Raw genomic sequence first — 22,893 nt, 5'->3', positions numbered from 1 at the left:
TTTTAAGTGTTTATACATGCAGCGTTTGGAGATCTCTGCTTGTCCTCCACAACACCGGCTCTGACAGTCTCCTGCAGTCAGTCGGGCGCGTTTGCATGATGCGCAGCGCCTCCCCAACTAGTGCCCTCACTTTGACAAAGTCCTGGACGAGAGCGGGTCTGCTGAAGTGGTTCTATTGGTCCTAATGGAAAGATCTATCTCAGATGTCCAATGTCCCCGCGCAGTTGAATTGGTTTATATACAGATTATCGAATTGTTTTCCTTCTAATTTAAAGTAGCCTATAGCTACCGAGATCAGTTTGGGTGAAAACAATGTTCGGCTTGTGGTCATTGCGCTGTCTGTCGCTTTTGGCTGTTGCCTTTGACCCTTTTCGTCCCAAGTCAGAGGCACATGCGGAGATAATAAGTTCTCCAAAAACGATCAACAGACTTCATCACCGCGCGGAGGCAACGCTGCCTTTGGGGGGACGCGCGCTCCTACAACCAACGGGGGTCAAAGAAGTGGCAACAAAGCCCTACAACAAAACACATTTCACCAATGGTTATGATGAGATGGAATCGATCATCTCCGGACTCGTGGAGGGAAACTATGCCAGAGAAATACGAAAAGACTTAGAAAGGAGACTTGGGAAGAAGGAGGTACACGCTGGGACGCACCACGCGAGTGCTGAAAAGCTACCGGACAGTTCCAAGCGTTTCGTGGCATCCCGTAGAAAGTACGACACGTTGTCCGAGGACAGCCGTGTGCTGTTTTTACTAGAGGACACGATTCGCGACAGGAGACGGAGAAAAACTCGCAGCGTGGCTACAACCGTCGCCGAAATGTTGGATAGGAGTACAGCTGGAGAGACGCTGGCCGGAGAGAGGGTTTTGGAGACGGCGCAAGGTGTTTACAACCCGAGAGCCGAGTATCGACGCGTCGGAGAGGAAAGCAGGGGTCCGTCCAACAACCCGAGGCAGAACGAGCCGCAGCTGGACACCTCGACCTTTGCGCTGTCCGGAGACTCCGCGCACAACCAGGCCATGGTGCATTGGTCTGGACACAACAGCAGTGTGAGTTTCACATGTTAAAAAAAAAAAAAAAACACTGTCACAAATTACACTAATCTGTCACAAAATGTGCGAGAATAATGCAGACTTTTTTGATTAAGAGTGTAAATCAGTAAAACGGTTAATAATATCTGTAAAATATAAGACCGTATAAAATAAGTCCGTCTGGGTGGGGTGGTTTATTGTCTTAATGATTAGCCTTCATCATTACGCACAGCTGTCGCCCATTGAACGCCATTCCCGTGAAGGAACACATTTTTGTCACTAATTCAAATATAAAAATTGCACAATATTTATTCACAAAAACCCATCATATCATTTTATAACCCTATTTTTTTTATTTATAGGCTATATTGTTTTTTTGTGAAGAAGTCACGTATTGCGCGCCGTTTCGTGCCGACTTTCTGTTTGACTGTGTGTGATATTATTGTCTCTACACTACAGTCTCTGCCCAATAGTTTGCCCCAAACAATAATTACAATGAAGAATCTGTCACAGCCCACAACTTTTAATTGATAGTTAGCTTGCCACAGCAGGTCGATCCACTCGACACTGAGTTATGGAGAGGTGGAAGCATTTTGAACATACCATTAGGCCATAATCAAAACACATTAATTATTTATGAAATAATCAAGTTCTTGTATTCACAGGAAGGTGCAGCTGCTGCAATTAAACGGGATTGCGCCCAAAGTGACACGATCTGACACTGATGAGACACACTGACTGTGACCTTTTGGCAAATGAAGTATGACTTTGCCTTTGACATTTGGCTCACAAACTTAGTGGGTCTAATTGCCCGGTTGAATAAGCGTCGCAATAGCTTTGTCGTCGGTAGTATAAAGTAGCTTTTTAAGGCTACTTAATTTTCACTAGCAAAAATTGGATTCGATATCAACTGTGGACTTGCACAGTCAGGGAGTAACCACTGAGTGTCCTGGGGTTATAACTACACTCACTACTCTCTCTCTCTCTCTCTCTCTCTCTCTCTCTCTCTCTCGCTCTCTCTCTCTCTCTCTCTCTCTCTCTCTCTCTCTCTCTCTCTCTCACACACACACACACACACACACACACACACTCTTTCTCTCTCTGTCTCTCTCATATTCCCTATTTCTCTCACATGAAGATATTGCAAAGCATACATACAGGAGGCAGAAAAGTAGGCTATTATAAATAACAAATCTATCTATCTATCTTCTGTGTTTATGTGTGCTATTGTCTATATAGTGGTGTTATTGTTTCTCAAAGTTTCCATTGAAATGCATCAAAGTTTTATCTATTATGAATGAACCTGTGATGTATTACAGTGTCACATTACATACCTTTTTTCCCCACATGAATGCGTTTCACACCCTGTAATGCATAATTTACATTTGAAGTTTACTCAGCCAGCTTTATAGATTTGTGGGACCCAAAACAAAATTATAGAAGTGATTTGAAGGCCTACAGTTCATGTAATATTTAGAGCTGATACTAAATTATCATTATTGTCATATCACTGACACAAAACCCAATGTTACAGATGTGACACTGCTTGAAAAATGATAAAATGGCTGCGTGAACACATACTGTACACCTCACTCCCAAAGGCAGAAAGCTTAAGAGGGAGACTTCACTGGTAATTTCATCCAAGAAGTACAACTGATAGAATAAACTAGAACTGATAGTAGTATCATTATGTCAGTAACTGTATTTGATATTAAACATTTGATTGAGCCTATGTGGTATCTCACATCAGGGGATATTTGTTTATATTAACAGACACAATAGATGGACTCTCATAGGTCAAATCTGCATGTAGTATATTTGTTCCAAATGTCCAATGATGGCAGGTGTCTTGACAGTATGATCATAATACAGATTTGAACATGTTTTTGGCCATTATGTTGTGGTTGGACATTAAAATGTTCCATTGACTGGTACAAGGAGCTCATTAAATTGATCCATCAAGCATACAACAGCAAGACATGCATTTTCGGCTAATAATTCACTATCTGTCGGATCAATACCTGTGTGTTCAGTTTGTAACATGGTTGTTGAGCTGAGATGTGGCTGTGCAGATGAATGATCTGAGCCACCCCCCCCCCCCCCCCCCACACACACACACACACACACACACACACACACACACACACACACACACACACACACACACACACACACACACACACACACACACACACACACACACACACACACACACACACACACACACACAGAGGACAAAAGCCTGTGGCAGATGATTTGGTTTGGTGGCGCTTGGTGTGATGCATTTGTCAGCAGTCAGTGATGTTATAGACGCTGGATGTGATGAACAACTTGCACATACTTGGTTTTGCTTCTCGGTGACAGACGACCGGTCTAGGATGTTAGGGCACTTAATGAGTGTCCTGATTGACGATAACCACCCATTCATAGCTCTTTAGCTGTAGGAGATGTCTGTTGTTGTGCCTTGCCTTGAACCAGTGTCCATAATTATGCTGGGGTGAGTCCCTGGTCAATCTCAGTGGTCAGGCATCTGAAATTGGACTCTTGCTCCTGGTCATCTGAAGGGAGAGTGGGGATGGGGGGAGCGTTAGATGAGGCCAGCTGCTCCCGTTTCCTTCGATATAAATCTCTTGGGTTTTTGTCATGTTTAAGTCGGAGGTGCTTAGAGACAGCCCAGCCTGTCAGTTCTCTGTTACGTTGTCTTGTTTGTTGCCAGAGATGAAGAATCAGACGAGCCACCTGGGTCATGTCATAGACGTACTTAATCAGAACGAGGCAGTTATTATGGAACATAATCTCATCTGAATAAATAGAGAATATGCCAGCGCCGTCGGAGATGGCTCGGCCCTGGGGGATGCCTGCGTTTATAATCGCTTCATTACGCAGACAGCCATTCAGTTGCGCATGCCACGACCGGTTGCAGGGAAACTCCTTGAGCCATAAAATGAGAGTGCTGGGGTGGGCTCGCAATTCACAGAGGTGTTTGTGGTTGTTAAAAATGGATGAAAAGTTGAGGAATCAGAGTCCTGGAAAGGGCCCTGTCTGGTTTCATTGAGATGTTGAAGGTAAAGTAACAATGCTTTATATTTGGCTTATTTTCCTCATCACGCCTCCGCTTTAAATGACCCACAGACCATTCTGAAGTAGTATTACCTGTAAATTATAATCCAGGGCAAGATTCCTTAAAAGCCACTTAAAACATATATAATACTTCATTTTATGACTAATAGCAAAACGAGTTGATCTACAAGCTCGTAAGATGTGTTGTGAGCTTGTAGATCTGCTCATTTTGCTATAACAAAAAGTGTAAATGTTTGAATTTGTTTTATAATTTTGGAAAATGTTCTCAAAATAAGGACACGTTGTTGTAATGTGGTTGAATGAAAACTCATGCGATGGTCAGATAATGTATGTACTCATATCCTGTACACAGTAAACTCCTGAGTATTAGTTTAACTCTGAGCATTTAATTGAATGCTTTCTGTCAACCTGAGTAGACATCATGGCCTCTGCCTGTCTACAGTGTATTCAGTTCATAGTATTGTAGATTTATTTAAAGTCATGCTTTTCAAGTTCACAATTTCAATGCGAATTATCCATTGGCACACTCTGATCCAAATGCTTCTTCGCAAAGAGCATGCTGCCGGTCGCTTGGCATTATTTCGCTGCTGGTCCCCGAATTCTAAATAAGCCTAGTACCCATGATTGGGCTGATGATTCTGCCCTTAAATTGTGAAGAGCGGGTAGCTAATCTAGCTACACTGAGAGGCTTTTCTTCATTGATGTGTGTGTATGAGCAGTGGCTGTCACAATGCTCCCAGGATGTACTGTGCACGTACGTACAAGTACATGCGGCACACACACGCGCAAACGTGCGCGCAAACACACACACACACACACACACACACACACACACACACACACACACACACACACACACACACACACACACACACACACACACACACACATACACACGTGCGCACATATCATCACTTTCGGGTGGAAACCTGGTATGCCCAAAACCGTTACTTTACAGAACATTTAGAAAACAACCTGTGTTCCCATGGATCCAATGTCGTTACTCAGTTAATACTTTATATTGGTTCAATATTTATAAAACCCACAGACAGACTTAACTACTGTCACTTTCATTCGATTTTTTTGGGTTAAAGATAGCAGATCTACAAGCTCGGAACTCGGACGCGACGTGTTTTGAACTGGTAGATTGGCCATCTTTGCTACTTTTATGTCACACTGTAGTATGAAGAAGTAGGGCATTCATTTATGAATAAACATAAAAAGTTTAAAATATGGAGATTTTCCGCCCGACAGCAACGATATACAGTATATACTCTAAAAGTGAAGGCCGACTAAACATGGGTTGGGTGTTAGCACTAGTCATTGCAAATAATAAACGTCTAGATCTTTTTTATCTCGAGGCGTTTGTGTCCCCTGCTAGCTGGGGGCCCCAGGGCACCAACCCCATAAGCCTGTTCATTAATCCGATGCAGCTCCAGCCTTTAGGGCTGCACCCTTCTGTGCTGTGATTCTAGGATGCTGATCGACACACTGCAGGATTCTACAAGAAGCCAGAGCCAGTAGCTGGTTTCTCTCGAGTTGCACCCTGCGTGTAAGCAATAATTCAGAGAAATTCCACTTCTTACTTCTCAAAAGGACATGCCTATGTGCCATTTTTCATGAATCATTTGTGTTCGGGGACCATTTGCATCACATCACCAGGGGCTCTCGGCACTTCTTCAGCACTCAGCTGTAGTTTTGCCTCACAAAGTGCATTTTAAGTATGGAAAATGCTTCTCATTGGTCGGTTCAAGCACACTCATGTCCTTGATTTCTTATCTCGGCCGCACACAGCACACACACACACAGAGGCACACGGACGCATGCTAGTACGCATGTGCTCGCACACAAGTGATGCGCATATTTAATAAGTGCTTGCATTGCATGTGAATACACATGCACGCGCCGCGCACTACGTGTGCCCACACACATGCACACACTTTTATGTTGTGGATTTAATCAAAGTGATAAAGCAGGCACAGAATAAAATTTGACAGGTTTGCATGTGATTAATTAGTTTAATAACTGTCACAGCATGGTAATGTGGACAGATACTACAGCTGAGTTTGGGTCATGAAATTTATGCATTTTATTGCGGTAATCATCAAGTCACAATTAACATGTAAATGTGAAGATGTCTCCCAGTGTCAAGCTTTATGTGTCCCGTTGCCCCTTACAAATGCGGTTGCATTCTTTTTGTTAAGAAGCCACTAAGTAATTACAGCAAAATGCCATGGAGTGCTAGGGAATTTTAAGTCTTTCAGTATTATCTGTCCCTCCCATCAGGATCAATATCTAAACAAATGAGCACATTAAGCGTCGGGGAGCAAAGCAGGAGAGGCAGGCAACATTATGCTCTGACACACTCTGGGTGTTGAGACAGCACACTGCCTGGAGCGACACAGGGGCTTCAGGTACTATCATGTTTAAAGATAACCGTGGCTGCTCAGGTGGCAGTCAAGTTGGTGTGTGTGTGTGTGTGTGTGTGTCGTTTGTGCGTGTGTGCGTGTGTGCGTGCGTGTGTGTGTGTGTGTGTGTGTGTGTGCGTGTTCGCGTGTGTGTGCGTGTGCATGCATGCATGCATGCATGCGTGTGCCTTGCAGTGGTGGAATAAGTACCGAGATGCTTTACTTAAAGGAGGAGTTCACCCAAAAAAATGACTTTCTATCAATTGCACACCCCATGAAGCCTTGAATCCATGGATTTATTTTTGTTTTTGTGGCATTCCTAAGCCAATAATTTGATTCCAGTCTACTACCGGCTAATGTATCCGGTAGGAGACACAAAGTAGATTATTTGATACACACCCGGTCATCAAATTATTAGCTTAGGAATGCCACAAAAACAAAAATAAATCCATGAATTCAAGGCTTCATGGGGTGTGCAACTGATAGAGAATAAGTCATTTTTTGGGTGAACTCCTCCTTTAAGTAAAAAAAATCAAAGGGCCTAAATTCAAATATTTACTTGAATAAAAGTACACAAGTATTGGCTTCAAAATGTGCTTAACTACTAATTACGCTAAGCCCTAGTTTAGTGCTGCATTAAGCTCACAAGTGAGCGTGATGTATGTTTTGTATTACTAATCTAAATCTGCAAAGTAACAAGTAATAAGTAATTCAAATAATTGTAGTGGAGTAAAATCTACACTATTTGCCTCTGAGATGTAGTGGTATGAAATATCAAAAACTTAGTACCGTACCTCAAAATTGTACTTACAGTAGGTACTGTACTTGAGTAAAAGTGTGTGTGTGCGTGAATGCGTGCGTGTGTGTGTGTTGGGGAGTTTTATTGCAAACGTACTGTACATTTTATTTTAGACTGCATTTTGCATTATATATATTACATCTTCCCTCACAGGGACTGCAGATGGAAATTAGCTATCAACTATGTGGTCCAAAGATTCTCCTCTCTTCTGAGAATCTTTTACATGGTTCCTGATTAAATAAACATTAAACATTAAATTCTAATAATAGCTTGACTTGACAATTCACCATGGTAAAAAAAAACTATATAATAGGAAAAGAGATTATTAAAAAGAAAAAAGCAACGCACACCAACAAGTCTTTGTGAGGTGCAGACAATCAGGTGGAATATGGAAAACAGGAATACAAGTTTCAGATGCAATTAAAATTTGTATTGTATATATTATATATATATTTTCATATTTTGTCCGTAGCCTTTGTGAATGTCTGTAACAGAGTGCATGCAAGGTCACACATTTATGTCAACCAAAAGATTACACATAAAACAAAATTAGAGCAATTGGGTACTGTTTTTTTCTTGCCCTTTTTTTGTAGCCTTGTAGGCTTACTAATGACCTGTTGACGTATATTGACTTGTACAAACTGCATTGGCCCTGTCTATCAGGCACTGCAGTCAAATTAAAAACACATTTAACAAGGTCAAAAAGGTTAGCAGCAGTATAATGAAGTTAAATTATAACAGTGTTAAAATTATAATAAAACTAGAAAAGTGCACTCCTGAGCACAGATCTCCGTCAGACCGGGTTGCCTAACCAGGGCTGTGTCAGTCGCAGATCGTCAGGATATGAGGAAGCTGCGGGGGGGAAATAGTTTGTACAGCAGATGGTTTGTAGCGCCTATGGGCAGAAATGTAAGCGGTGGAAGTGTGCTCTATAGAGGCCGCGCAACATGCAATTCAAATGGGATGATTGGATGTTGCATTTAACTTAATATGCTGTTTTCATAAGAAACAGAATACATTTACGATTTTGTGACTCTAATTACAGGCAAACAATATGGGAAAGTATTTGTGCCTAATTTGGTCATTTTGGTGATGGGGGGGTTGGTCCACGTGTCTGAAACGAACAGCGATTTGTAGCATTTGTGGTTCCCCTTATGGGTGGAAGTGAAATTACTTTTGGCTCTGCGTTGTTTACAGAGTGATTCAAATTCGGGGCCGATCGGATCAGTTACCAATTTGTGGCATTTTTTGCAAACTTTGGAAGCCAATCATAGATCCGTAGCCTGATACTACATCTTGATCACATGATTCCACAGATAATCTGTATCGATTTGTGTAAAATGCAAAATGGTGGAAAACCTAGTCAGGCAGAAATGGGTGAGGTCTATATGGGAACTCGCGTAATGTTCCAAGGAATCTAGAAAAAAGGGAAAAAAAGGTTCAAGAGTTTTAGGACAAAACGTGAAGTGGCCTGTTAATGTGCAACCATGAGGCGGATTTGAAAAAATTGTCCCTTCACTTCCAATTCCATGTACCAGCTCAGCTCTCATACATATTTTGGTTTTGGATTTGTCACTGAAGTGTACTGTGCACATACTGTACATGAAATTTGTCCTCTGCCATGAACCCATCCTAACCATTAGGAGCACAGTCAGTGCCATTAATATGGCTCGGGGAGCAGTAAGAGATAAGTGTCATGCTCAGGGACACTTTGACACATAGACTGGGCGGATTGGTGGGCAAACCGGCAAACCTCTTATCAGACGGCCTCTCTTTACTCACTCAGCTACAGCCGCCCATAATACATTTCCCTTCCATGCACATATGCATTCTGGAAAATAACATGAACCTTGGGTAAACTTTGTCAGCCAATGTACTGTACTGTAAATGAAAATATATCCAACTAAACTGTTTGATAAACATAGTGCGTGGTTTTGTTTTCAAAAATTGGATAATATAAACTAGAAATTGATTAAATGGCTAAACAGGAATGACAGTATGACACTAACACTATTACAGGAAATCTAGACTTGCTGCTAATTTAAATGTTGCATAGGACTGTCCTGGTGGGATGTCAGCTCCTCGTACCTCTTGTGTACTAGCATCAACACTTTTTTCAATTGCAACATATTTTTTTATCACACAACACGGCCGTGACGCAAACTATAAGTTAAGCCTTATGTGGAGCAAGCACCTGGCATTTTATTCACACACCCATTCACACATCGACGGCAGAGGTAACCATGCAAGGAAACACCCTCATCGGGGGCAATTAAAGATTCTGTGTCTTGCTCCAGGATACTTCAACATGAAGCCAAGAAGAGCCATAGATCAAACCTCAATAGGCCACTACACCACCTGAGCCAAAAATATCCACTTGAGGGATTTTTTAATGTTAGTTTTTAATGGATAATGATGTCGTGATAATTATGCAAAAAAAGATTCATGGATGAGGTTTTGAGTTAGTATCCACATTCAGGTTAATTCCCTTCATCCTAGCTGATGAACTGGTTTGCATTGTGGAACTTTGGTAGAACCAAATCACTGTAATTCCCAACATGTCAAATACAGCTGCTTGGTCAATGCCCCAGTAGTCCCTGACTGACGCCGCATTTTTTTTATGTGCACGGTACTCCATTACACTTCTATATTAGACAGCAAAGACATAACAAGTTTACGTAATCCTTGGCGCATTGGGTCAGCCAACCATTCACATTCACGTGAATTGGAGGAGGATGAAGCTGACGACGCTGCCTCTTTATGTTCAGCCGTATCAGTCATTACGGCCCGTCCCATCCAGCCATGGCCATGAGTCGCCGTTAAAGGAGTAGTTCACCCAAAAAACTACTTATTTTCTATCAATTACACACCTCATGAAGCCTTGAATTCATGGAGATTTCTTTGCTTTTGTCACATTCCTAAGCCAATTTGATGACCGGTTGAGTTTCTGGTTGGAGACTCAAAGAGTCTCCTTTTGACCGATGACCCGTGACAAAGGATCCGACAAAGGATTTAAAGTCGACTCATTCCAATTACAGGGCCTCCAAAGAGTCCTGGATTGCTGTGTGTTCAACAGGGATTTGTCATACAGACTGAACATTTGATTTCCTGTGTGTGTGTGTGTGTGTGTGTGTGTGTGTGTGTGTGTGTGTGTGTGTGTGTGTGTGTGTGTGTGTGTGTGTGTGTGTGTGTGTGTGTGTGTGTGTGTGTGTGTGTGTGTGTGTGTGTGTGTGTGTGTGTGTGTGTGTGTGTGTGTGTGTGTGTGTTCCAAGGGTATTCTCGTGGTGTCAACATTGGTAGGGAATTTGTTTCATTGTTTAACGTATAATAAATGTTCACTTGCATTCAGTGTCACCCCAGACACTGTCACCTCTGTGTTAAAAGCAGATCAGCTAAACTAAATGGATGTAGTAAAATGTATAAAATTTGCCTCTGAGATGTAGAAACGAGAGTCTCTGTGTCTCCTACCGGAACTGCTGCCGGTCATCAAATTATTGACTTAGGAATGCGACAAAAACACAAAAATATCCATGAATTCAAGTCTCCATGGGGTGACGATAGAAAAAAAAAGTCATTTTGGGGGTGAACTATCCCTTTAAGTACAGTACTCGAGTAAATGTACTTTACTCGAGTCCTACTACTGCTGTCCTACTACTCCTAAAAAATATATATAAAGGTCCTGAACATAGATCCCATTTTGAAACCAAAAGCATAAACCTCCGATGTCAGACATCACACCCTGCAGCTGCACCTGCCTCACTTGTCTCTGCTCTGCTGCTTGTACCTGCATTCTCCTGATAAAACCATGTATGATAATTGGAGCCAAGTAGTAGACTATAGCTAAGCTATTGTTTTGTTTTACTTTGGCTATTGTTTTGTGGACAACGTAAAAAATGCTTACTTTCACTAGTTGTTTTGAAATTACATTCACACTTCTACCGTAGCGTTTGCAAAATTATTGGATGGTTGAACAACTCTGAACATGCTTGTTCAGAGGGAACAATCTAACAACTTGACCCGAGTCGGAGATCAATAGCTAGAGGTTAATTAATCTAAGCTGGGAAAACATTAGCCCTGAGTTAACATGAAACTAATTAACTCGTTCTATCCTCTTATAATAATATAATGTTAAGATCGTTTGCTCATGCTCACTCATCATAGCAAAATGAAAAATCCCATTTTCTCTAGTAAGAGACGACACTTGTGCTGAATGAATTAAATGATTCATTAAAGCAAGAATAAGATGAGCAAGTGCGGATTGAGGTGAGGAACCTGGGGAAGGATGAGACTCAGAGTGGGGGTGTAGTCTCAAGAGCTGGCAGCTCTGCTCTGGAGCTGTCGGTCGTCGTGGCTCCTTTTCTGAACACTTACCCCCCCGTGGGTTCCTAGAGTGCGAGAGGATAGTGGTAGAGAGCGAGAGGACTGAGAAGAAAAGAGAGGGTCGGGGGAGTGTTGTGATATTGGATATTGGTGTGTTATTAGGAACAGGGAGTGCTTGTGATACCCAGTGGCCAGAGTGGTGATAATACGAATTCTTCATGGTATGGCACTGGTGAAAGAAATTTAGACAGGAGTCAAGAAGTCCTTCTCTGTTGCAGTTTATTGTACGGATCGATCCGGAATTCTCCACAGAACATTGAGAATACAGGGGTTTATATATGCTTTCCTCACACAACATTGGTCAGCTCAGCCAGTCACACACACAAGATGCTTTGTATTCTTCTGGGGTCAACATGTGGTATCAATTACAGGCCGACCTTTACCAAACCTATAGATCATATGAACATTCTATTCAAGTAACTGGACAATGAATATCCTAAACTAGACATGGTAGATCTTAAACATATAAAGTTTGCATACTAACAAGTGGCAACAACGGAAGACCAAAAATGTTTGGACTTCATCATTACATTACTCATGTAGCCATGAATGAGTTCCCAGAAGTCCCCTGGTGGTCCATTGGAATGCATTATACAGAGAGACAGAATTGGGGTTTGGGGTCTATAAATGCATCAATTTACAATATTTATGAAGCACACCGACATGTGTATGTAGTTACATCACTATATCCTAAATAGAAATATAACATTTACTAATATTTGAGTGTGAACAGCTAATGTTACCTGCCTCGTTGACATATTTTAAGCCAACGTTACATTTGTTGCCTTAGTTAACAGACCCGTTGCAGCTGTTTATTTGTTTAAATTGTGTGTGTGTGTGTGTGTGTGTGTGTGTGTGTGTGTGTGTGTGTGTGTGGCGGAGATGAGATAACAGAAATAATAACAGAAATATGTCATTTTCAAACACTGCATTTGCACTTTTTGAAAAACACTACACCATTGGGAAGCTTAATGTTTGTTTTTTAAAATTAAGGAACAGATTTAAGGCTTTTGAGACTTGGGGTAGAGGGTGAGGGTGCTGTCTCATTGCAGGGAGTCTTGCAGGCTCCATTGAATCCCCCTGTGGCTCTTACTGTATGACGTGAGAGAGTGAGAAAAAGACAGGAGAAAGGGTTAGGCACACACTTGGATGGGAAATTGCTTTGGGTAATGAGGTGTGGTCATTGTTCCCCAATTTAAGTTATGGAACTTAATATGTTGTTATCAACAACTACTTTTACTGCTGATATCTCGATATTTTATTTAACAAAGTGTGACAAGTGGCATGGGAATTTGTATTAAGTTGTCTAACGTTCTTGGTGTTTTATTATTTAATGAGTGTACACAGTACATACTGTATTCATAGCCAGTATAAAGTGGTCTTTGTACCCTAATACTGTGCATTCAACCACTATGGGATATGTGGGCTGTTGTTTGTGGGAAATAAAGTCTCTCAGCAGGCATAGTTTGAGGCAGACCAGTTTGTCGAAAACAAAAAGGGCAAGACTATGCGAGTAAGAGTAGAGCTATTCCCACCAGATATCATTATATTATATCATTAAGTATGAACTCTTAATAATTACAGTAATATTTCTTATTTTGAAGTGATATAATATTTCAAAAATATATATATCAATATATATACAATATATATATATATATATATCAGTGTTCTTACATAATTGTAATTAGAGAAATGTGGTGTATGTCTGAGTGTGACCTTTTATGTTTTATTATTATTATTTTACATTGCATGTTGGTTCCCTGTAACTTATGGTAAACATCAGTGTTGTGCTGGTGTTGTCCTAATGACCAATAACCTCAGTGAAACTAAAATGCTGATTATGTTTAGAACAGTGCATCATTTAGTTACTACAGTTCCTTATTCACTCAGAGGGGATAAAATGCCGATATACTTAGGGTCTCCAACATCACTCAATCAGTGGCAGTGGTGCAAAGTAACTATACTCCAGTACTGTACTTAAGTACAATTTTGAGGTATTTTTTACTTTACTGGAGTACTTCCAATCTTCTACTCCACTACATAACAGAGGCAAATATTGTACTTTTTCTCTACTACAATTATTTAAAATCTTTAAACACTAGTTACTTTGTAGATTTAGATTATTATTACAAATCTCTAAGTAACCACTTGCCCTATATACATTTCGGCCATTTGAAAATAGCCGATCTGCTATTTTCAAAAGAACAAACATTAAACATTAGATTTTTTTTTAAATGGGACATTCTGCATAATGTACTTCAAGTACATTTTGATACCAATACTTTTGTACTTTTACTCAAGTAAATGCTTAATTCCGCACTTTTACTTAACAGAGTATTTCTACATTGCAGTATTGGTACTTTTACTTAGGTAAAAAATGTAAGTACTTTTTCCACCACTGCCTGCGGGAACGCACCCAACAGCCCCCCGTGTCCCGCCTGGTAGCACAGCGTCGGATGCACTGGTACGGCCACGTCAAAAAACTCCCTCATGAACACCCTAGACATGCTATCCTCCACTTTGACCCAAAAGCCGTCGGCTGGAAACTCCCCCGCTGTGCCCCCTGCACTCGATGGATCGATGTCATTACTAGGGACCTACACCAAATAGGCTTGTCGCTGGTGGAAGCCGAGCCCCTATAGCACTGGACCGACCCAAATGGAGAAGATTGGTGAAGCTGATTGGCTCTACGCATGGTGTCGCCCCTGCCACCGAGCAAGAGACCTGATGATGATGATGAAATTCACTCAGATGCTGACTGTTAAATGATCAGCAGCAGATTTACGGTGGTTTATCCACGCACTGGCATGTTGCACCTTAATCCCATGTACAACGCACTGACTTTTGTCTTTTTTATTGTGTTTTTTCTAGCACCTTAACTAACGTCCATAAGTATATCATGCACAGTATACGTCTGCTGCTATGCTCACCCACCTTTATATCTTATCTCAGGTACCATGTGTAAATATGTTGATAACTTGATCTCTTTTACCCTTTGCCCCCCCTTCTTCTTCCCGATACAATGGAAACTATGCACGAAAACAAATTTCACCCACTTTTTTACTCCTGTAAACCTGTGATGTGACAATAAAGCTGATTCTGATTCTGTACTGAAATGTTCCCTAAAGAGTTAACCGACCAGACTGAAAATGTTTTAAACTCTGAGTACATTGTGTACTAACCTTTTGAACACAGACCTCTACAGTACATAGACATTATGTAACAGACCAAATAAACTGGCACCATTGTGTTGGATGTTGTCCCACTCATGTACGTGTACTCTGTGTGTGTGTGTGTGTGTGTGTGTGTGTGTGTGTGTGTGTGTGTGTGTGTGTGTGTGTGTGTGTGTGTGTGTGTGTGTGTGTGTGTGTGTGTGTGTGTGTGTGTGTGTGTGTGTGTGTGTGCGCATGGCACGCACGCATGTGTTTGTGTGTGTGTGTGTGTGTGTGTGTGTGTGTGTGTGTGTGTGTGTGTGTGTGTGTGTGTGTGTGTGTGTGTGTGTGTGTGTGTGTGTGTGTGTGTGTGTGTGTGTGACATCAGTTCTCCATTATGAACATTAATCTAATTTACCTTATGCTTTCTATGCATCAGTAAGTTAACCATGCTCTGCAGTGATGGTTGATGTACAATTTAACATCTAGATGTAGCCTAATTGTTACCATAGGAATCTATTGCCAACAGTTACTGTAGGCTACATCTAGATTTAAAATTCTACAACCAGGTGTAGTAAACACAAAATAATAATGAATAACAATACCAGCTATTGATTACATGTGTAGGCAAATGAAGAGCAAACCTAACAGTAGTAGGTTAATATTGTGTTTGCTACAGTGCCAGCTAGAGACAGCATAAGCACTGCGTTAATATTGCGTGAATGAAGTAACTTCCTACAATATAACATGCATCATATCATATCTCTCCATGTTAAACACAGTTCCATTTAAACAAATGAAAAAGATAAAATAAAAATAAAATCCTACACCCTTATAGCAGGTCCAGTTATTAATCAGCACCCAGCTAATGTGTTAGCATATCTGTTAATATTACATAAATAAATCTACTAATTTGGTGAGGGATGGTCCACTAACATGCCTTAATGCACATGTTCATTTGATTAATATGTGCTGATAAAATCAGTTTTTTATACGTCTTACCGTTTTAAAAATGCATCACGCACACGCTGATCTGCTCCAGCTCTTATTGCACTGCTAGTGTTTGATGCTATCTTCCAGGAACTAAAAACAGTCCCTGTGATCCGGAAATTACCATGAAAAAATTGGTCTATTGGAGTGAAGGGAGTTGTCGCCACTCTGTCTTTTTACACTACTCTGGTAGAGGGTGGTCGAATTAGTTATCAACTTCATTTCACTAGTAAGAGAAGTTAGAACAGCTCTGCTGATTTTTAAATCATTTATTAAAGGAAGAATACAATTAGTAAGTGCGTACTTCTGTTGTTTTTGTTGTTTTTATCTGTGTTTTAATCCACTAATTGATTTTTTATTTGGCTAGGTTTCACTTGTATAATAATCTCATACAGACTACCACAGCTCATACATTCATATTGGCAGTCCAAGTGTGGAGGGCCAAGCAATGACCCTAAATCTCCTATTGGTTTTTGGTACCCTATTCCAAACCCTTGTATGTTAATACCTGTTAAATCAACAAAAAAAAAGTGTCACTGTGCTAATTAAATATAAAGCATTAACTGTTATATCCGCCAGGTGGAGATTATGTTTTCGCCCCTGTCCGTCTGTGTGTGTGTCTGTGTATCCGCCTGTGAATCTTGGACCAGCTAATCTCGGCAACCGCTTGACCGATCGGCGTGAAACTGCACGCACATTCCACACTACGAACTCATATTTCCCCGCGCAGCAGCCTCGTGACCTGGCGGGTGCACCCCACGACTGACACAGCCCTGTGTCGGCCTGGTGGAAATCTGCGTTCAGAGGAGCACACTTTTCTAGTTTACCACTTTTTGTGCACTAGCAGCCGGGGCTGTGGTTCGCTAGAGGAGATATTTACATCAATGCCGCCGAAGTAGCTTTGAAAATATCACGACAACTTGCCTGATGGAAACATCTGCTAATATAAGAATCAGACCATGTCAAATGTTGTTTTCTACTAATGGGACTTAATGTTGTTAGCAACAAAGAGAAGTCACATCTGCTACATAGCATAGATATATGCACTCATGCTCTGTGTGTGTTATGCTGTCTCTAGTTGGCACTGTAGCAAACACAGGTAACCTTTGTTTACCCAATCCCTCAACTGAAACAATGTGAAGCCATTCTACAGTCATTTATTTACATTTCTTGGGACTCTAAATGGACTGAATTGATTGCTGAAACCTCTTAAGCCTGAAGAATCAGTGGTATATGACCTGGGTTTAGTAGTCCAGGGGATAAGCAAACAGACAAAGAGCAGACTAATGGGGAAAGAGCCGTTCAGTGGAGTTTGCTTGATGAAAAACAGCATCCCCCTGATTCCCGGGAGTATGTTTTCACTCAGAAAAGCACCAACAATCAATTCAGACCATAGATGAAATGAGGATAGAGCATCCACAGAAAATCCTCAAAAAACAAGGTTGCCTCTTCTTGCTAAGTGCTCCACTTTGAAGAAATCATCACTAACCCACAATCAAGATATGTTTTTCTCTCCATGCCCACTTGAAATGCAGTTTTATTTTGCCCTCACTGACAAGCCTTAAAGTAATGTATGCAAATTTGCAGCTCGAATTTCCTTTTCTCTGCAGGTGTTTCCTTCAAAAATAATTTCCAATAGATGCATAATGAATATATTTCTCATTAATATGAGCAAAGCAAAATGTCTCAAATTGGAGTCCTGTCTTTAGGGTGTAGTTTGTACTTAGTAGTCTCTTAAGTTTTAAGCTAGTTTTGTATTGCCATCATTTTGGGGAGAGAATGTTGCGTTTTCAACCACATTTGGCTTCAAGGACAAAAGAAAAATTATGTTCACTGTAGCATGCACGGTTGGTGAGGGTTTTCCCCCTTTATTGCTGAATAAATAAAAAATTGATATCTGTGCTGTATAACAGACGTGGAATGGGTTGGCTAGGATGGTTGGAATTTATATATATTTAATTGACTGGGCCCATTGAAAACACAGCATTTACTCAAAGGTACACAGTAAAATCCAGATTGTTAATTTAACACTGAGAGTGTACAAATGGACACACATCTTTTTTACATTAACACTCCGGATTGTGTTGTGAACCATTGCTTTGTTGCCCTTGGCTTCTGTCTTAATTGTCTTAATGAATTTGGGAATGTAACAAGTTTAACAACAAATCAGATGTCCCCAGGGTTGGCTCTGATTGGTCAGTACAGTCAGTGTAATGCTACAACACACAGTCCCAGCTGGCACCATTTCCCTGCCACCTGCCAGCTTCTGGTGTTTGATAATAGCCTAGAATGCATTAAGACCGCACACACACACACACACACACACACACACACACACACACACACACACACACACACACACACACACACACACACACACACACACACACACACACACACACACACACACACACACTCACACAACTTACACCGAATTGGCATCGTTTGGTCCTTCTGTCTAAACCCAGAGCTTCTTTCCAATCCCCCATCTCTTTACCAAATGTGCGATATGCAGGATGCCCATACACTACTGTATGTGGGCAGTGTTACACTGTGGTGCAGGTACAGAAAGAAATGACATCAAGAGTAGAAGGCACCCTCTTAGTGGCCATTAGTCTTTCCATTTGTTCTCACATGATGAGTTGGCAACGCAATACAGGTACTCATCTCTCTCGCGGTCTCCCACGTACACCGAGTTGCCGCGTGTCAGGGGTCCAATTAAATGAAGGGCAATGTCTGGACCTAGAGGAGATGATGTTTCACTGAGCCATTTGATGGATTCAAACCCCTATCTTTTGCCTTGGTTTATTGAATCACACAAAAACTGACCTTCGGACGATGCTGCCCTACAGCTAACAGAAGTACAGTATGTGGCAAGCTCTAGGTTTACTTTGGCATATCAGTAAATGTTTAAATTTATGGAATCATTTAGACATGGTCGTGTCGAGGTGCTGGAAGTTCAAGCCCTACGCACACACAAAAAAATGTCTCATCAGTTTGATATTCCAGTGAGGGTATCGTAAAGGCAGGGGGGGTTCTCTCCCAAGGGGTGGCTTACTCTACATACAGTTTTATTCTCAGCAATTTATCAAATCTAATGCGTATTCATGAGAATGCAAATGTGTATCATTTTTACACTGAACTTCTCAGAGGATGCCAAAGGTAACTGGTACTATAGGCACGTGTCAATACGTCTCTCTGAGTAAATATTTCATGAGCCGTCAGCCGTGCCGTTACAAAGAACCCTTAGATCATTCACTGATATCAACTTGGGGGTCCCTTGGAAATTAATTTAGATCCTGCCGTAATCCCTGCCGGGTAGGTTAAAAAACAGAGGCAGATTTACATGAAAGTGGCTGTATTGTATTAGTTTGGTGCATTTCTAGAGCGAGTCCCTACGAGCAGAAAAAAATAAAAATATGAATCAGGAGGTGTGCTTTGTAATCAGTTTAGAACTCCCAACCCCCTCCTACCCAATTAGAGAAAGATAATATTTGAGGGGTGCTATTAATGATGCTTCGCTCGGGTGAGCAGTAGGGCATATTGTTTTAATGCAAACTGAGACTATGGGAATGTGATGGGGGTTCATGGCGTGGTCGTGCACGGAAAATAGCAGATCTACAAGCGCATGACAATCCCAAATGGCAGCGGAACGCATCGTGAGTTTGTAAATCTGGAATTTTAGGTGTTCATCACTGGTGTGCAACTAAGTATAAATCCAAACCGAGGGCTCTGTGAAAACTCCTTTCTCCCTCAGCAGCGTGGTGGTGTGATGCCTTGCACAAAGCATTTTACAGCGTTTATCTTTTTAAAAGAAATGCACTGGGTAGTTTGGAGTCAGAAGTGGATCAGCCGAAAAAAACCTTTCACACAGACACCTTTGTGTCTGTGTGTTTGTGTTCTGGCGCGCACGTCTCTCTGTCTGTCTGTCTTTCTGTTGGTTTGCTTGTTCATGTGTGTGAAGAACATGTGCATGCATGCGTGAAAAGCCTGTGTGATTGAAAGTCATGTAGGTGGTGTGTGTGGTTGAGATGTATACGTCCAGCTGATCAAATGAAAGTATATGGCTGTTGCCATGGAGGCTGTCTATTCAACCATCCAAACAGCCCAAATCGCTGCATGCTGGGAAAACAACACCTTACCGTGATATGCCTTTTATGTGTTCCTTCCTATCTATTTGCATGCTGGATAATAATAAACAATTTATGGGATTCACAATGAAAATGACTGAATGAATAAATACATACATACATAAATAAATATATAAATAAAATAAGGACAACTGAGCAATTGGAAAGTCAGTTAAAAGATGAATGAGGACAGAAAAAGAATAAAGACACAAATAGAATGTTTGGATAAAGGGAGGAGTGAACTCTAACTCTTCAATGGTTGAAAGCCAATCTTAAAAAAAAGAAATATTTCTTGACTTTCCTGAGGCAAAGCTCTCTTTCCTCGCATCAATAAAACATAAACATGAATAAATGCACTGCTTTTGGCCTTCCAGGGTCCTTACTTAATTTCATGTACACAAGTGAGTGATGATATGCATGGGAAATTGTATTTACCTAGAGGGCTCAAAATAATTCCTGCTGCCATTCTTGTTTGTTTGTTTTCGGTATTTACATAAATGTGATACTGCATCAAATAAAGTATTTCAGAATTTAGTATGGGTCTCATGCAACTTCAATAACAAAGCTCTATAACTGTAAGCCATATACCCAGCGATACATCAGCTACTTACCCTCTTAGTTTCGGCATTTGCATGTAGAGCAGTTTCACCAAATGGATCCATAAGGGTCCATTTGGTTCAATTTGTACACTCTCAGAGTGTAGCTCTCAATATTGTTGGAGAAACATTGTTACACATTTTCTCCAGGGATGGAGTCCTGGTGTATCCACATAGGGACCAATCATCCAAAAAGTCAGCTGCTTTGCTGGTCTTGTGGTCTCTGAAGTAGATGGTCACTGACCCAAGCCAGCATCGTTAATAATGAGCCAATTGCAAGACACAACAGAGTCAACATTCAGAGAGGGCATGAACTGTGAACTACTGAGCTACCAGAGGTGTCGCCAAAAAGAGGACTCAAAATTATGTTATGACTTTAACTGAATGGGTATTTTGCCTACAATTGAGATTGCCTTCAGACGTGACAGATAGAAAAGCAGTCGCATCTCTCAGTGACGACGCAGTATTTTCACCAACGCTGAATTAGAAGTTATATGCAGATCGACTGTTGTTTATTAATTATTTTGAAAATGTGTTGGGCTTAATGTCCGTTCCCTACCGGTCACCAAGCTCAGAATGTATAGCTATGAAATGTTTACACTTTTTTGTGTTGTCCTTTCAGCAAAAGTAGATTAATCACTTAATAGTGTTAAATTGCGAATACAGTAATAACAAAAATAGCCTCTACATTCAAAAACACAATTTCAAAGCTATAAAGATGAGCAACACAAATTCCAACCCCATAGGCCGAAAGTTAAATTTGGCCTACATTGGTGTGTCTGAAAAGTATGATGCTGATCGGTCCAGTGGTTTGCAAGATTAGCTGTGCATGTGCGCACACACGCACGCACGCACGCACGCACGCACGCACGCACGCACGCACGCACGCACGCACGCACGCACGCACGCACGCACGGACGGTGGTGAAAACATAATCTCCTGGCAGAGATAATGCGTTGTAGATTTAATTTACCACACAGTATTATAAGGTCCACTACCAATGTACAGACTCATTGTCATGAACAAAAGGGAATTGAGACTAATCATCAATGGTTTTGCAGAGTATTTCCCTTCTGTCTGTTTTTCAAAGTAGGCAATTAGGTCTAACATCACAGTCATTTAACTAAGTCTATACTCCAAATTGATTCAGACGCTGGTGTTGGTCCTTGCAGACATGGCGCATTTAGTTATGCAAATGGTTATCTTTCTGTGTGATGGGTTAATTAACCTGTAATACAAGATAGTCCGAGCCATGCACAGTAGTCGTTTGATGGCTAAATAGTGGGTCAATTGGGTTTTTAGCATTTTCGAAGTGGGCTTAGGGGCGTGCCATTGTTCCTTCAATTCTCTTGTGTTTTTCCGGGGTTTAATGACTCGTTCCATGGGTCCCAGAAGGTTAATGTGTTTAAACCCACTGTAATTGAGCTTTTGACCTATCGTTCACAAGCTTTATTTTATTTTTATTCATATCACGCCATTTTATGCCATGCTGTTCTACACTTGATAGTCATCTGCCACTTCTGCTTACCCCACCACCACCCCCACCCCCCCACCCCCTCCCCCTACTCCACCAACCCCTTGCACTACCTTGAGTTGCAAACATACCCCCTAGGAGGTTGTTTATAATGCCATTGGAGTGGCACTAATGTGTGCCATTTCATACCGCCCTCTGTGACTGGCCAGGCTTTTGTGCGGCATTTACCAAAAAGCTCTCAGACTTTGATCTGGAAGTAGAATAGTAGTTGTTGTTGCAGTGGATGACGTAGATCACTGAATAGTGTGCTGTCATTACAAATAGAATGTAAATAGGGAGATAATGTAATTCAGTGGCCCCACTTTTAGAAAAATAAGAACATTCTGTAATGTATATAGGTTGTATTTGTATTTGATAACATACCCATTTGTTATTTTCTCTGGATAATAGGGATGATAGGACCGAAATGGTGAAACGGTAGCTGTAGCTGATCAGTCAGTGTGAGCTAAAGCCGCACATTCCTTAGGGGCTGTCCAATATATCCAAAATGTAGCTAAAGTGCCACCATGCGCCGAACTGCTGGCAGTTACATATGGGCAAAACTCAGTCACAAAACATGGTTGCTGTGAACCATGTGGTCAAATTCACATCTGTCGAGACATAGGATTTGATCTTGGTGCAAAACAATCTAAACACAGAGCGACTGTGACCTTCGACCATTCACATGATAAGGCTGTATAATGGTGAGGTTGGCACCCAGCAGCACCTGCTGGGTGCCAACCTCTCACCATTATACAGCCACGTTGTCCCCACTTGGCGTGTTCATCACAGACGACCCGGGGGTG

The 22,893-nt window shown here is 41.3% G+C and overlaps 1 protein-coding gene across 1 annotated transcript in view; it reads left to right on the top strand.

Annotated features, from left to right (window-relative positions):
- Positions 1-552: 552 nt before the first annotated feature.
- sorcs3b (sortilin related VPS10 domain containing receptor 3b) overlaps positions 553-22,893 on the top strand; it is a gene marked incomplete at its 5' end in the record, with an annotated part of 53,052 nt that continues 30,711 nt past the window's right edge. Inside the window, one exon of the mRNA XM_084076101.1 lies at positions 553-1,053. Coding sequence (XP_083932227.1) covers positions 553-1,053 — 501 coding nt within the window. The remainder of the gene's footprint in view (positions 1,054-22,893) is intronic.

This window comes from Gymnoscopelus microlampas, assembly GCF_963454915.1.
Source record: "Gymnoscopelus microlampas genome assembly, chromosome: 13".
In the NCBI taxonomy this organism is placed as follows: domain Eukaryota; kingdom Metazoa; phylum Chordata; class Actinopteri; order Myctophiformes; family Myctophidae; genus Gymnoscopelus; species Gymnoscopelus microlampas.
This window is presented reverse-complemented; position numbering and strand designations above follow the sequence as displayed.